Below are 14831 nucleotides of genomic sequence, written 5' to 3' on the forward strand. Positions count from 1 at the left end.
CATCCCCTAGAATGTCAGCCTTATGAGAACAGAAATTTTTGTCAATTTTTTTCCACCACTATATGCCCAGTACCGAAAGTAGTGCCTGGCAATGGATTTTTGTGGAAAGAAGGAAGGACAAAAGGAAACAAAGAAATACACTCAAATGACTGACTGAGTGAGTGAGTGAGTAAATGAAAAGCTAAATAAATAAAGGAAGGAAGAAAAGGAACCTTGGGGGAGAAAAAAAAGGATCCCTAACTCCCACATCTGGAATATAAGCAAACCGCGACTTAGAGAGATAAAAAGACAATTTATTTGGGTTTAAAAATCCCAAGCGAGGAGGATTGAAAAATTTCATCCAAAAAGGGCCCCAACAATTGCTAAGGGCAATTGTGGGGATGATTCAGGGATAACAGCATTTGGACGGGTTGGTAGAGAAGAAACAGGGTTTGAGAGCCTAGAAGCAAAGAGTGGAGTGCTTCGAGCAGCGGTTGCCAGGGGAACAGGGGAGAGCAGGTGCGAGTAGAGAGCTGGCAAAGCAGGTCTGTGAGGAGGATGCTGGGGGCAGGGAGCCAGTGACTCAGTCGTCCCATTCATCGTCCTCATCCTCCTCACCGGCCTGGTCCTCCCCTTCGTCTGGAGGCAAAGAGAAAGATGTGGGGTGGGGAATCAGGATGGGCTGGACGGTTCAGAGGCCTAGACAGGGTGGGGGTGGGGCACTTCCTAGAGCTTGAGATGTTAGATCTCCTGGCCTAGCAGACAAGGGTCTCCTATTAGGAAATCAGATGTGAGACCCTGCAGTCGGAGGAGGAAGGGGCCTCATCAGAGGAGTGAAAAGTTAGGGTTTCAGTTTGGGATGAGACAGGGATTATAACTGGGGTCTGGGTTCTTTTGGAGTTGAAGTTAATAGTATAGTCGAAAATGTGATTAGCTGTGATGTTATTGTCACCCAAAAGGTTAACGTTAACCAGTTTGTCACTGAATGGGGTAAATTTGAATAGTATCGTCAAAGGTGGGGTAAGTTATAATATTAATGTCTCCAAATGGGTTAGTGTTAATATTGTTGACTCACGATGGGGTTAATGATGTCAAAAGATGAGGTTCATTATGATATTGTCATATAATGAATTCATGTTGATCTTATGGGCTTGGGTTGAGGTTAATATTATTGCCATATATTGGGGTTAATGCTAATGATGTGGAGTTAAGGCTAACGTCATTGTCAAAGATGGGATTCTTTGTGATCTTATCATCACATGGGGTTGGCATTAACGCTATTATTATTAACAAAGCTAGAATTAATTTATAGTATGGTCGCATAATGAGTTAATGTTAACCCGTCAAATAATAAGATTTGTGTTAACACCCATCACCAACCTGTGGAACTAACATTAACATTGGTAAGGACTGGTGGGGTGGTTTTTATGCCAACATTGGCCCTGGGGACCAGGCTTACAGTCCTGGCAGGAAAGGCCTGTGGAGGGCAGGGCTCTCACCCGAAGAGTGGATGGCTTTGCTTCTCTTTTGCATCACGTGCATTAGGGCCCCCACCAGCCCCTCTGAGCTCTGCGGCGGCGGCTGCAGTGCTGAGCTCTCTGGGGCCCCGGGGGTCTGCAGCAGGAAGGAACACAACACAGTAGAACTCAGAAGCTTCATTATGTCTCCTTCCCCACATGCAAATCTTCTTCAGGGCCCCCCAGCCCACTCTCCCCCACCCCCAATCCAAACCCCATCAGTGAACCCCAGAATCCAAAAGTCGAAAAACCCCATCAGTCTTTGCTCCCAGGCCGCCCAATATCCTGACTTGCACAGCACAGCGCAGAGCCCCAGACTCCCAAACCTCCATCCTGACCGTCCTCACCTTGTTCAGCTGAATTCCCTGACGGATTTGATCCAAAAGTGCCCCCCGTCCCCCACCAGGGGCCAGGCCCCCCCCAGACCCCAAAGCAGGAGGGAGTGGGGGAGCGGCTGGCCCATTCCCAGAGCTGGGTGGCGGCGGCGGCGGCGGTGGTGGTGGTGGCGGTGGACCCCCAGCTCCAGGGGGCAGAGGGGGCGGTGGTCCAGAACGTCCAGTGGCTGGAGGGGGTGGTGGTGGAGGGCCCCCTCGGCCTGGGGGTGGGGGTCCCCGGGGTGTTGGTGGGGGTGGAGTACCCCCCATAGGTACAGGAGGAAGCGGACCAGAACGACCCTTGCTAGCCCCCACAGTAGGGGGCCGGGGCAGTTGGTTCCCTCCTCGTGATGGGGGTGGGGGCGGTGGAAGTGGCTCTGTGCAGGGAGAACAATACATATCTATTATTATTATAGTTCTTTTATCAGCGCTTCGGTTTTGCTCATTCGTAAAATGGGTACCCCAACTAACCAACTCCCAATTCAAGTAATACAGTAGTTTCCATGAGGACTGGGTGACTTCAGTGTATTTCTTAGGTATTGGTTGCCAGGGCTGGACAAGAAGAGGGTAAATAGGAGGTGGGGGGCTCACCCTGGCGCCTCATCTCCTGCCTCACAGCCTCCAGCCCTCCTTGGTCCTCAATGAAATCGTAGATGAGTTTGGAGGTCTCAGCGTCAGTGAGCTGGGCCTCGCTGATACCTGCCCTGGAGAACAGGCTCCGGAGATCCGGGTCCAAGTTATTCACCTGCCAGGGAGGAAAGAGGCCAGAGCAGGGGTGGGGGGATAAGGTGAGGAGGGAAGGGGCACAGATTATCATTGGGTCCACTCCAGAGGGGGATCTGATAGCGGTATGGGAAAGGGTGGGGCTTGGGGGTAAGATCTGAGCAATGGTTTGTGGAAAGGTAGGAGTTGAGTGGGGTCCAGGGAACTTTGGAGTTACTCACGTCAAATCCATTCTGGGGGTCCCACCCCACGTGGCTGACATGTCTGAAGGAGGTGAGGAGACCCCAGTGAAGCCTCACTGCCTTTCCTTCCCCGCCCTTCCTAGTGAAGCCCTCTCACCCTCTCCTGCCCAGAGGTACACTAAGAAGCCAGAATTAATGAATGAGTCAAGAGTGAACGAGTGAGAGCAGAAGTTATGGAATTAGAAGGGATTCCATAGTCTGTGATGCCCATCTGTCCACCTGTCCCTCTTTTCACCTATCCATTTGTCCACCTATCTATTCACCTGTCTGACCAGTGATCTATCCATACATCTCTCCATTTACCCATCTGCCCACACACATCTGTTTACCCTTTGTCCACCTTATCTATCCTCACACATGTCCACTCATCCATATTCCATCTGCCCATCCATTTATCCATGTGCTCACCTTTCCATACATCCACTAATTTGTCTACCCATCCAGCCACACACTTCTCTGTCCACTTATCTATTGAGCTGTCTATTCATGACACATCTGTCCACCTATTCATTCCCATCCATCTTATCTAACAACCAGTCAGCCTACATATCTATCTGTCAACACACCTATCCACTTACCCATCCATCTATCCCCAACTCACTTCCCATCTACCCCATTCACCCGTCTATCCAACCACCCATCCATTCATCTTCCATTCCACCCTCCATTCATTCATCCATCTGTCCATCCACCCACCCTCCACTAACCCACCCACCCACTTCCCCACTCACCCACCTCCTCTGCCATCCACCTCATCTACCGTCCACATCATCCACCCATCCATTCATCTATCTGCCCACTCACCAGCCCAACCAAGGCGAGACTAGGGTGAGGCAAGCAAGGTGCCAAGGTCAAAGAATTTACGGAGGCACTCGCTCTCAGAGTCATGAACTGCACTTGCATGACCCTGAGAATGACTGCTTCCTTAAATTTTGTACCCTAGGTGCCCCACTTGCCTTATCATAGTCCCAGCCCTGTACCCCCTCACCATTTACCCACCTAGCCCATTCACCTACCGACTTACCCATCTGCCCATTCTTCCTTCCATTCATCTATCCATTCAACTGTCCTCCTGTCCACCTGTTCATCTGCCTACCCAGGAATGTGTGGGCCCGCTTGGGGGAAGTTCTCACTTGAATCCACTGGGTGCACCGATATCAGCCTTGCTGATCTTCTTCTTTCCTGAGCGTTTCTTGTCAGCTGGGCCAGGCCCAGGTGCCGGGAGACCACGGTATCGTGAACTTGTGATGTCCGGGTTCTGGATGTCCACTGTCACCAGCCCCAGGGACAGTGCGCTGGCTGGTGGGCCTGTAGGCAAAATGGGGTGACTGGACCATTGACCCACTCACCTACCAACCAAAGCATAGAGGGAAGACTACAGGGGGAATCTCTGTATGTGTTTGATGGTCATGGGGAAGCTAGGTGAGGAGACAAAGTAGGGTCTATGGAAAAGTGGGTGAGTCCCATAAACCATTCATAAATGCACTGATTCATTCATTTATTCATTCACTCAAGATCATCACTTAACTATTGTCTCATTCATTCACTGACTTATTAATTTAATTATTCATTCATTCAATCATTGCTTTCTTCACTGATCAAAATTTTGTCATTTATACACTGTTCATTCATTCACTCATTCACAAATTCACTCAGTCATCCATCCATCTATTCACCCATGAATCCACCTACCCATTCATCTATACATCTACACGCCCACCTATACATTTATACTACTACTTCTACTCTCATCCTCCATCAATTCACTCCCCCACACAACCATCTATCTACCACCACTCCAATTCAACTATCCATTCACCCACCTGTTCCTCCATTCACTCATCTATCCATCCATCCATCCATCCATCCATCCATCCATCCTCCCATTCATCTACACATCCATGCACCTACTCATCCATCCATTTATTCATCCACTCATCTGTCCACCCATCCATCCACCCACCCACCCACCCAATCATCCATCCCACCCATTCACCTACCCACCCATCTACCCATCTATCCATTCACCATCCATCTACTCATCCATCCACCCACCCACTCCCCCACCTGTCTATTCATTCTTCCATTTACCCAATCACCCACCCATCCACCTAACCAACTATTCACCCACTTCTCTGTATCCACCCAACTACTCACCCATCCACCAACTCCCCACCTCCATCCATCCACCCAGAGACGTGGAAGAATCAGCACTCACCCCCTAGGTCTCCACCTGGGTGCGGAGGCAGGGGTGGGAGCCCCCCTCTTCTCTCTGGGAAGATGGAGTGGATAAAGTGCTATCATAACCCTGCCACAGGTTCCTGGGCTAGCCCCTTATTACCCCTACTTGAACTAGTGGACTCACCCTCATTGGCTGGTGCTGGCGGTGGGGGAAGCTGGCGTCTGTCTGTGGAGAGACAGGTAAACTGGGAACCAGAACCACAGGAGGGGCTTTTCTAGCTTCCCGTCCTTGCACTCATTTCCCCCAATCTCCTTTCCTCCCCCATGGCCTCCTCACCTCCACTTTGTCTCTGATTCCTCTTTTGTATCTTCTCCTGCACCAGGGCCCGGAAGACCTGGGCCTCCCCCTCGTCTGCAAAGTTCAGCCCTGCCTGGCAGTCCTACACATGCCTTAGCATCAGAAACCTTCCAGGCCCCCCACACCTTCCCCCATTTCCTCCCTGCACCCCAACTTAAATCCAGGGATTGGTTGGTCACTCACATCTCCAGCGAAAGTGTGGAAGTAGGGGGTGGGAGTGAAGTAGACCAGCTGTGAGTATAGTTCTTGTTCCCAGAGCAGCCGGCCAGCCTGGAGAGGTGCAGGATGGGGAACACATGGGCTCTGAGACTCACCCTCAGTGGCATGCCTTTGTTATCTGGGCAGGGAGCATGGTGTCCAGATTTGGGGCCCCAGGATCTGATTTGGAGATTTCCAGCTCAGTATTTGTGTTGAGGTTCTGGAGATCAAGGTTTTGGGATCTTCTCTGAAGGCTCAGAGCTATGGACACAAATCTGGGTTGCAGGATGAGAAGTGGTTTGCATGTCCAGTGAGGGGTGGGATTCACCTGAAGGCCATAAAGGCGGATGAAGTAAGACTTCTGGGGGTTATCCTTCACGAAGCACACAGCCCCACAATGCTCCTTGGTCCAGTGTTCAGCTCCAGGAGGCCGTGCCAGGTATAGTTGAACAACTGCAGTAGCCAGCGTCTAGGAGGGTAAAAGCAGGGGTCAGTGGAGTTTGGTCAGAAGCAGCCAGAGGGTGGGAGCCAGACCTAGTCCTTCCTTTCCAATGTATGCCCTGGGCCCAAAGGAAGAGCTACAGCCAGAGGGAAAGTGAGTAGACCTCAAGATCTTTCTGGGATGGTGAACAGTGGCAAGTGGATTCTAGGAAGGTGAGATGATGAGGGAAGGGGGGGGGGGAAGATGAGGAGAGGGGAAGGATGGGGAAGATGGAGGGAGAGGAAAAGGAGGAGGGGGGAAGATAGGAAGATGATGAGAGAGGAGGAGGAGAGAAAGAGGAGGAAAGCGAGACAGGGAAGGCCAGGAGGTCCTCAGCTTACCCAGCATTTCCGTCCCAGCATCTCAAAGAGTCGCTGGTTCTCATGGTCCTGGAGGAGGTTGGAGGGTATGTTCTGCTGAACCCCTGGCCCTCCACGGCCACCGGGTCTGCCTCCCATAGGGCCCCCACTCATGGTGCTTCTTGTCCTTCTCCTCTCCAGCTAGGCTCTGGGTGTAAAGTAAGAAGAGGAACTTCCGCAGTGAGCAAGGGAACAGGAAGTGCAAAAAACCACAAGGGAAACAAGTCCTCCAGGGGCCCCTCAGTGTGCCTGGCCTCCTCCTCCTTCCTAGGACAAGTTTGGGCCCTCCTCCCTTAGACCGGCTGGGGTCCTCCTCTCATAATTAGTTCAGGTTCTCTTCCATCTGACTGGTTAGACCCATCTCATTTTGGCTAGTTCTGGTCCTCCTCCCTTCTGACTGTTTGGGGCCCATCTTCCTTTAACTGGCTCAGACCCTCCTCCTTCTGATTGGCTGGGGTCACCAGCATGCTCCTGCCAGTGAGAGTTATACCATCTGCAGCAGCTCTGCAGGGTTCATTTGGGGCAGGGAACAGTCATGGGGCTAGGTGGCCGCCTTCCTCCCCAGATTTATCGAGTTGGCCTGAAGCCAAGGTCAAAGGCCCCTAGACCTGAACGGTTATCACACTAAAATTTTTCCCTTTAATTACACAGCGCTGACATTGCCAACAACATATATTCACCTGGATCACTCCCCTATCCCCGACACTTGCCTCCCCACAGCTCCCAAATTACTTTCTGCTTATCATCCCCTTTTCTTAAGAGAGGAATTTATAACATGCATGATTGCCTAAACAACATATTGTTTAATTTATGTTGTGTTTGAACTTTTAAAAAATACCTTCAGAAACTTGCTTTTTTCCACCCAACATTCTGTTTTTATCTAATAAACCCTCATGTAGGTCTTGATAAATACTAGGCAGTGTTCTGAACCCTTTCAAATACTGACACATTGAAAACAGCCCATGGGATGTACACTTTTACCATCTCCCTCTTGTTTTACAGATGAGGAAACTGAGGCAGAGTATGAATGAATGATTCCCCCCTCTCTTCCAGAGAGTAAGTGGTAGGACCCCAAATGCAAGCCAAGCAGGCTGGGCCCAGAGTCTATACTCTTACCATGCTCTGCACCGTTTTTCATGCACATTTGCCTGTGGCAGTGGTTTTTCATTTTCATGGCTGTATAGTATTGTATTGTATGAATGTATGATTTGTTTGTTCATAGCCTCCTGTTAACAGACAGCTCGGCTTTCTCTGGTTTTTGCTGTTGGGAGCAATACCTCCATGGATGCTTCTCTATACATCTCCCAAGCCACGTAAGGATGCTTAGCTCTCAGGCCTTTATTTACTCCAAGAAGGGAATTGGTGGGTTTGCATTTCTCTAACTTTACGTGATGAATCCCTGCTTTTACTTCTTGGGGTATATACCTAAGAGTAGAATTGCCAGGTCATATGGTAATTCTGTGTTTAACATTTTCTAACTTTACCCAAATGAATGCTAGATCAGTCCCCTCTTCTCCCTGGGCTTCACTTTCCCTGCCTATGAGGTAGGCTGCTTGGGGATTCGAAACTCGTAAGCAGTTTGGGGGAGCTAGGTAGATGTGGGATGTGACTGACATTCCTGCGTATCCTGCAAGGAAATAACACATCTCAGGGCGGAGCCCGCAATCCTGCTCGGAAACTTCCGTGGCTCCCCATTTCCCCGGGTTCAAAGCTTCTCTCTTAAGTGTGGGTTCAAAGCCCTTTCTGGTGTGGTGACTCCAACCTGCCACCCCCTCACAACTCAACTGTTGGTGCCCCAAAACACACCAGGCAATTTCATACCTCCAGGCTTGGCGCACCTTCCAACTTGATCATTAGGGTAAGCCCACAACTTGTCCTGAAAAGGCCATTGCATTCATTCATTTTAATACTACTTATCAAGCACTCACTGTGGGCCAAACATAGCACCAGTATCAGACACAAACTACATGCTCAATAAATGTTTACTGAAGGAATGAAGGCAGAATTAATAATAATGTCTAATTTTACTTAGTGTTTGCTGCTATGTCTTCCAAGGGCCTTACATTTATCAACTCATATAATATGCACAGACAACCTCATGAAGGAAGCACTACTGTTATCCCCATAGGGGATAGGGAAGCTGAGAACCAGAGAAGTTTAGACAACTTGCCCAACAACACATAGCTTGTAAGCAGGAGAGTAGAGGTCAACAGTTCCTAAACTGTTAGGTGCCATATGGCGGCCAAGATAAAATTCTGCTTCTTTTTTATGTCTTTTGTTCTCCACCTTCCTACTCCTTTCTTGGCCCCCAGATGTGTCCCTATAGCTCTACATCAGGGAACCCTAAACCTCTGCTACATGTGCTATTTTTTAAAATTAATATTTAAAAGTTGCATGTCACTCTTGAAAGTTGCATATTTCCTGTTTGTATTTCTAAGTAGCAAACAGGCTTATATCTTTTTCTTTAAATAAAAATCCTAAAGCAGATTTTGTTATTTGGGTCCTTAATAAAACGAGTTTCCCCACTCTGTAATACAGCAATTTTTGAATTTAGTATCATTGTTCATATTATAATATAGTATTAATTACTCTGTCAACCTGCATTAATAAATTGGAGCTGGTTTATACGTCTCCATTAAACAGTGCTTTTTGGCACTGGATAGCATTCGGTGAGGTGATGACCTCAAAGATAATTTGCTCTCCCATGCTTTCAAATAGGTTAAAAAACGAACCTTAATCCAACTTTTCTGATTGCTTTCACCAGGAGAGTTGGTCTGATACAATACAGGCAGCCCAAAACAGCTGGAAGCAGAAAGTCTAATTCACTTCTTATAATATTATGAACACCTACAAACCCCCAAATACCAGTGTATGCCCAATAATTTACACCCACCCATTGCTCCCCCATCATCTACGCCTGCCTCAAAGGGTACCAAATTGAGAATCATTTCCTGTTCATATCTTTGCTTAGTTTGCTTTCTTTGGGGAGATTACTGCCTATGCAATTCCCATTTCCATGCCTCAAGCCCTGTGACGAGTAAGACACAGTCAGTATTATGATCCCGGGTTGTTTTCCACATGCTGGTCACCACCACATGGAGTCCATGGAGGAGATCTAGGCATGGGGAGGGTCCAACTGCTGTCCTTTAAGATCAAGATAGAGGCCAGGACCGCAAAATTGATATTGCAATGCCATCCTTCTCCCCTCACCTTCCCACCCCTCATGGCCCTCCATACCCCTGAGGGGTGCTTCCTAGGGACAGGCCCAACCTAAGAAAACAATAGCTCCCAACCCTCAGACCCGATGCTCCGTTTTAATAAGTGTTTGCATTCAGCATCCTAAAATGACATGTATGGATGTTGTAAGTCTTTGTATTGTGGGACTGTCCCCTAGCCTTGCAGGTCCCTGCCGACTCAATGCCAGAAGCACCCCTGACACAGTGAGAACCACAAATGTCCCCAGGATTCCCAAAATACATCCCAAGGGCAGGTAGGAACAGGATCCTTGTCTGTCTTGTTCATTGCAGTATCCTCATCACCTCGCACAAGACCCTGCATGCAGTGGTAGAGGGTAAATCAATATTTGCTGAATAAATAATTATAGTCCAGATATCTATGCTGTGAATATACCATCCTCTTCCCACAAAGCTAAACTCATCCTCTCTTTACCACTGCCTCTCTGGTATCCCCTGGGAAAAGGGAGAAGAAAAATAACTCAGAACGCTGAGGGCCTAACCCCCTCCCATAAAGGCTCTACACTGTTCACTATGGAAAAATGGGTTCTTTAAGGGCCCTTATGAGAGCAGCTGATTTTTAGTCCTGGTGGGGGTGGGGTGAGTATAGGGTGTGCACAGAAAAGCAGAGACATCTGTAGAGATAAGAAGGGCTCAGTGGTCAGAACCCTACTGAGCCTTTTAGCCTGGCTTTACTGCTGGCCATTTACCAGCTGTGTAACTTCTGGCAACCTCTCAAATGCCTCAGTTCTCTCACCCACAAAGGGAATATAACAATGGTGGTTAGGGTTGTTGTAAAGATTAAATGAGAATTCATAGAAAGTGATTAGGGCAGAGCTTGACATATTATAATTATGCGTTATTGTTACTGTTTTTATGAATTAGCTGGGCAACCTAGATAAATGAAATATTATCCCTTTAGCCTAGCATTCACGCCCTGTTCTCTCGAGTTCTTCTTCACCCTTCTCCTTCCTGGATGGTCAAAGACCCAGAATACACGACCACTTTCCCACTGCCCTTTCTTTACTTTCTCTGCTGCAAAGCCCATCTCAGAGGTCCACTTGGTGGGACCCGGCCAGATTCCTGCAGTGCTGTGAGATGGCCCTGGAGCCCTCCCGGCCAACCTCAGAGGTCCCACCCACCAGGTTTCCCACTCCCGTACAGGAAAACACTGTGCTAGACAATAGCTCTACGGTATGGCTGCTAACCTGGATCAGCTGGGGGTCCAGAGTTCCCTCCCCCCTCCCCCCAGTCCCTACATTGTCCACACTCTCAAAGTCACCCCCAACTCTCCCTGGATGGGTGCTTCCTCCCTGCATCCCAATCTTTGTAGCTCTAGGAATGTCCACTCCTTTCAGTTGGTATGATCACAGGACTGTCCACACACCAGTTAGGGGACCCCAGGGCTGTGTTGACCCCAAGGGGACCCACTCCCCAGATTGCGTAAAGTCCGCAGCCTGGGACGGATCACCCGGGAGTAAGAATGAAACAGTCAGCCTACGATCCTAGCACTGGGTGGTGGCGGCCATCTTGTAACATACCACTTTTATTCTGCGGGGCTGGATTACTAAAGGCTGCCTCATCCCAACAAGAAGCCAGGCCCAAGCTCCAAACGGAGAGGAGAATGTCACAATCTTACTCGTCCCAAGCCTCCCAATTCCTCCCGACACCCACCCGCCTAGAGCGGACCTCACTTTCAGGCCCGCAGCCTCTCTCATATCCGCCATCTTAATTAACTTCGTTCACCGCCCACCCCTCGCTTCCGTAATTTCGAACAAGCTCTTGCCACACCGGAGCAGGCAATTGGCTCAGGGTGCGAGCAGATCGGGGACTGACGTGGGCTCTGATTGGTCGGTGAACGAATTCCCCTCCTTGCTGTGCTTTGAAGCCTCAGGGCTCTGGGAGAATAACATAGCCCCGCCTCCACTCCTGGGTGCCGGACTCTTATTGGCCACTGAATCGGGGCATGCGCAGTAGATGCCAGACCAGTGTTAGGGTCCGCTGAGGCAGGGTTTTGAAGATTAAGGGTGGTGGGTTCTGAAACCACCTCGGGCTGTCATTGTGTTCATCTGTAAAAGGAATGAGCATGGTGCTTTCTGTTGGGGTTTAAGTGAGATCACGCGCTGGGGCGTGGCACTTAGTGTCCTGGGTGATTCAATTGTTACAACTCTGTAACAAGCCCTTTAGGGTTTTCCTGCCTTCCCCCGTCGTTCCTGCATTCATTTATTCTGTGGTTTGCTCAAAACAAAAAGCGTTGCCTTCGGTTTGAATTTTAGGACAACTCTCAGAAGTGGTTTTAATAAAATTAAATTCTGCCGCAGTGGGACGCTTGGCTCTCCCAACACCAAAAAGATGCAGTGAGGCATCCTGTGGTATTTGGATACAAAGTAGTAAAATTATATTAGTTGACTAAGATACGGCCCAAAGGGATACAAAGTGTACAGCAGTTCAACGCTCTAATGGAGGGGCCTTTGACAGAGTGTATTTAAAAGAATAAACACGCTCCAGTTTTTGATGTGCCAAGCGATGGTTTCGGAGCATTAGGCCTGCCTGGTTAGACCTGAAGGGTTGCTGAGATTGACTCCTGTTATTTAATACACATCACAGGTGATATAGCCAGTCACCTGTTTTTTTTTTTCACTGTTTCTTTTGTTTGATTTGAAAATGAAATGTAGAAGTAGTTTCATGAGTATTTAAGACAGGAGATAGCTCATCAGTAAACACAGTCACAATATTCATAATGTAAATAATATGGAAACTGTACAGTTGAGCTGTCAGATTACAGTCCAAGATGATCAGTGTCTTTATGTTGCACTTATTGTTACATTTAGAGATCAGTAAATATTTTTTCTTTTTCAAATTTATTTATTAATTAAAAAATTAAGAAACCAAAAAATCAACATATATAATCAGTAATTCACAATATCATCACTTAGTTGCATATTTATCATTTCTTGGAACATTTGCATTAATTCAGAAAAAGAAAAAAAAGACAATAGAAAAAGAAATAAAAAGAAAACAGAAAAAAAAAGATTATACCTACTATACCCTTTACCCCTCGCTTACATTTATCACTAGCATTTCAAACTAAATTTATTTTAGCATTTGTTCCCCCTATTATTTATTTTTATTCCATATGTTCTACTTGACTGTTGACAAGGTAGATAAAAGGAGCATCAGACACAAGGTTTTCACAATCACACAGTAACATTGTGACAGCTATATCATTATTCAATCATCCTCAAGAAACATGGCTACTGGAACACAGCTCTACATTTTCAGGCAGTTCCCTCCAGCCTCTCCATTACATCTTGAATAACAAGATGATATGTACTTAATGCGTAAGAATAACCTCCAGGATAACCTCTCAACTCTGTTTGGAATCTCTCAGCCATTGACACTTTGTCTCATTTCACTCTTCCCCCTTTTGGTCGAGAAGGTTTCCTCAATCTCTTGATGCTGAGTCTCAGTTCATTCTAGAGTTTTTCTCAATCCCTTGATGCTGAGTCTCAGCTCATTCTAGGATTTCTGTCCCACGTTGCCAGGAAGGTCCACACCCCTGGGAGTCATGTCCCACGCAGAGAGGGGAAGGGTGGTGAGACTGCTCGTCATGTTGGCTGGAGAGAGATGCCACATCTGAGCAACAAAAGAGGCTCTCCTGGGGGTGACTCTTAGGCCTAAATTTTAAGTAGACTTGACCTATCCTTTGTGGGATTAAATTTCATATGAACAACCCCCAAGCCTGGGGGCTCAGCCTATAGCTTTGGTTGTCCACACTGCTTGTGAGAATATCAAGAATTCAGCTTGGGGAAGTTGAATTTCTCCCCATTCTCACCATTCTCCGAAGGGGGCTTTGCAAATACTTTTCCACTCATTGATCGAATCACTCTGGGATTCATCAGGGCATCACTCTGGAGAAACCAACAAAATCTCATGTCCTACCTGAGATTCCAAGTACTTATGGTGTTCAATCAAACTATCTACATAAGTTACATTAGGAAATGCACTAGTCAAAATATAAATTTTGTAACAAATAAGGATTTTTTGCTTTAGTCTCACACATAAGGTGACATTTTAAAATATTATCATCTATTTTTAGCACCCTGCAATAATGACATTCTTTTGTTCTTCCTCATGCAAAAACATTTTTAAAATTTGTACATTGTACATTTAGTCTCTGTTATTATACACTCCAGGCATTCCTAGATTATACCATCTCAATTTTTAACATCTGTCTTTCTTTCTGATTTCATTTATGTCCCCAGCCCTCCTCCCTCTATCATTCTCACATGCAGCTTCATTCAGTGTTTTAACATAATTGTATTACAGTTAGGTAGTATTTTGCTGTCCACTTCTGAGTTTTTGTATCCAGTCCTGTTGCACAGTCTGTATCCCTTCAGCTCCAATTACCCAATATCTTACCCTATTTCTATCTCCTGATGGTCTCTGTTACCAACAAAATATTCCAAGTTTATCACTAATGTCAGTTCATATCAGTGAGACCATACAATATTTGTCCTTTAGTTTTTGGCTAGACTCACTCAGCATAATGTTCTCTAAGTCCATCCATATTATTACATGCTTCATAAGTTTATTCTGTCTTAAAGCTGCATAATATTCCATCGTATGTATATGCCACAGTTTGTTTAGCCACTCGTCTGTTGATGGACATTTTGGCTGTTTCCATCTCTTTGCAATTGTAAATAATGCTGCTATAAACATTGATGTGCAAATGTCCGTTTGTGTCTTTGCCCTTATGTCCTCTGAGTAGATAGCTAGCAATGGTATTGCTGGGTCATATGGCAATTCTATATTCAGCTTTTTGAGGAACCGCCAAACTGCCTTCCACAGAGGTTGCACCATTTCAGTCACCTGTTTTGACGTTTACAATTTGAAAATTATGTATATATATATATAACCTGCCTTATAAAAGTACATGCAAATATGCATAAATAAATACATAATTTGTAGGATATGGATACATATGATTTAGATAAAGCAGTGGGGCCCCAGTTCACTGTCCTAAGTCAGTTAAATACTGAAGGAAAGGAGACCATTGATAATTTAACATAGTGACCAAAGGTTTAGGAGGCCTGAGCCCTGAGCTCCTTGCCTCCACCAGGCTGAGCAAATTCCCCTTAGTTAGCTTGCAAACTCCAGTTGTATAACAGGTGCTGCATCCAATG

The 14831-nt window shown here is 46.9% G+C and overlaps 1 protein-coding gene across 3 annotated transcripts; it reads right to left on the reverse strand.

The window, feature by feature from the left end:
- Window positions 1-272: 272 nt before the first annotated feature.
- WAS (WASP actin nucleation promoting factor) lies at window positions 273-11443 on the reverse strand. Of its 3 annotated transcripts, none has more exons than XM_077147069.1 (13): window positions 11335-11443; window positions 6395-6560; window positions 5901-6041; window positions 5558-5644; window positions 5354-5447; window positions 5201-5242; window positions 5054-5107; window positions 3969-4143; window positions 2815-2857; window positions 2462-2615; window positions 1844-2247; window positions 1479-1593; window positions 273-618 (listed from the first exon to the last, which is right to left on the reverse strand). In XM_077147069.1, exons 2-13 carry the CDS (start codon window positions 6524-6526, stop codon window positions 563-565), a joined length of 1497 nt encoding a protein of 498 aa, XP_077003184.1. In that variant the 5' UTR covers window positions 6527-6560; window positions 11335-11443; the 3' UTR covers window positions 273-562. The 3 variants fall into 3 exon arrangements, with proteins under 3 accessions (XP_077003184.1, XP_077003183.1, XP_077003185.1); XM_077147068.1 differs by having other exon boundaries at window positions 5354-5456; window positions 11335-11441; XM_077147070.1 differs by lacking the exon at window positions 5054-5107 and having other exon boundaries at window positions 5354-5456; window positions 11335-11442.
- Between the last annotated feature and the right edge of the window lie 3388 nt (window positions 11444-14831).

The sequence above is a fragment of the Tamandua tetradactyla genome, chromosome X, assembly GCF_023851605.1.
Source record: "Tamandua tetradactyla isolate mTamTet1 chromosome X, mTamTet1.pri, whole genome shotgun sequence".
Classification (NCBI taxonomy): Eukaryota; Metazoa; Chordata; class Mammalia; order Pilosa; family Myrmecophagidae; genus Tamandua; species Tamandua tetradactyla.

Bases quoted from the DNA above. Each gene is read 5' to 3' on its own strand.
- WAS (XM_077147068.1), bottom strand. From the start codon at position 6,526: ATGAGTGGGGGCCCTATGGGAGGCAGACCCGGTGGCCGTGGAGGGCCA. The intron at 6,042-6,394 runs GTAAGCTGAGGA...TTACCCTCCTAG, and splicing joins TGCTGGGACGGAAATGCTGG to ACGCTGGCTACTGCAGTTGT. The intron at 5,457-5,557 runs GTGAGTGACCAA...AGGCATGTGTAG, and splicing joins TCCACACTTTCGCTGGAGAT to GACTGCCAGGCAGGGCTGAA.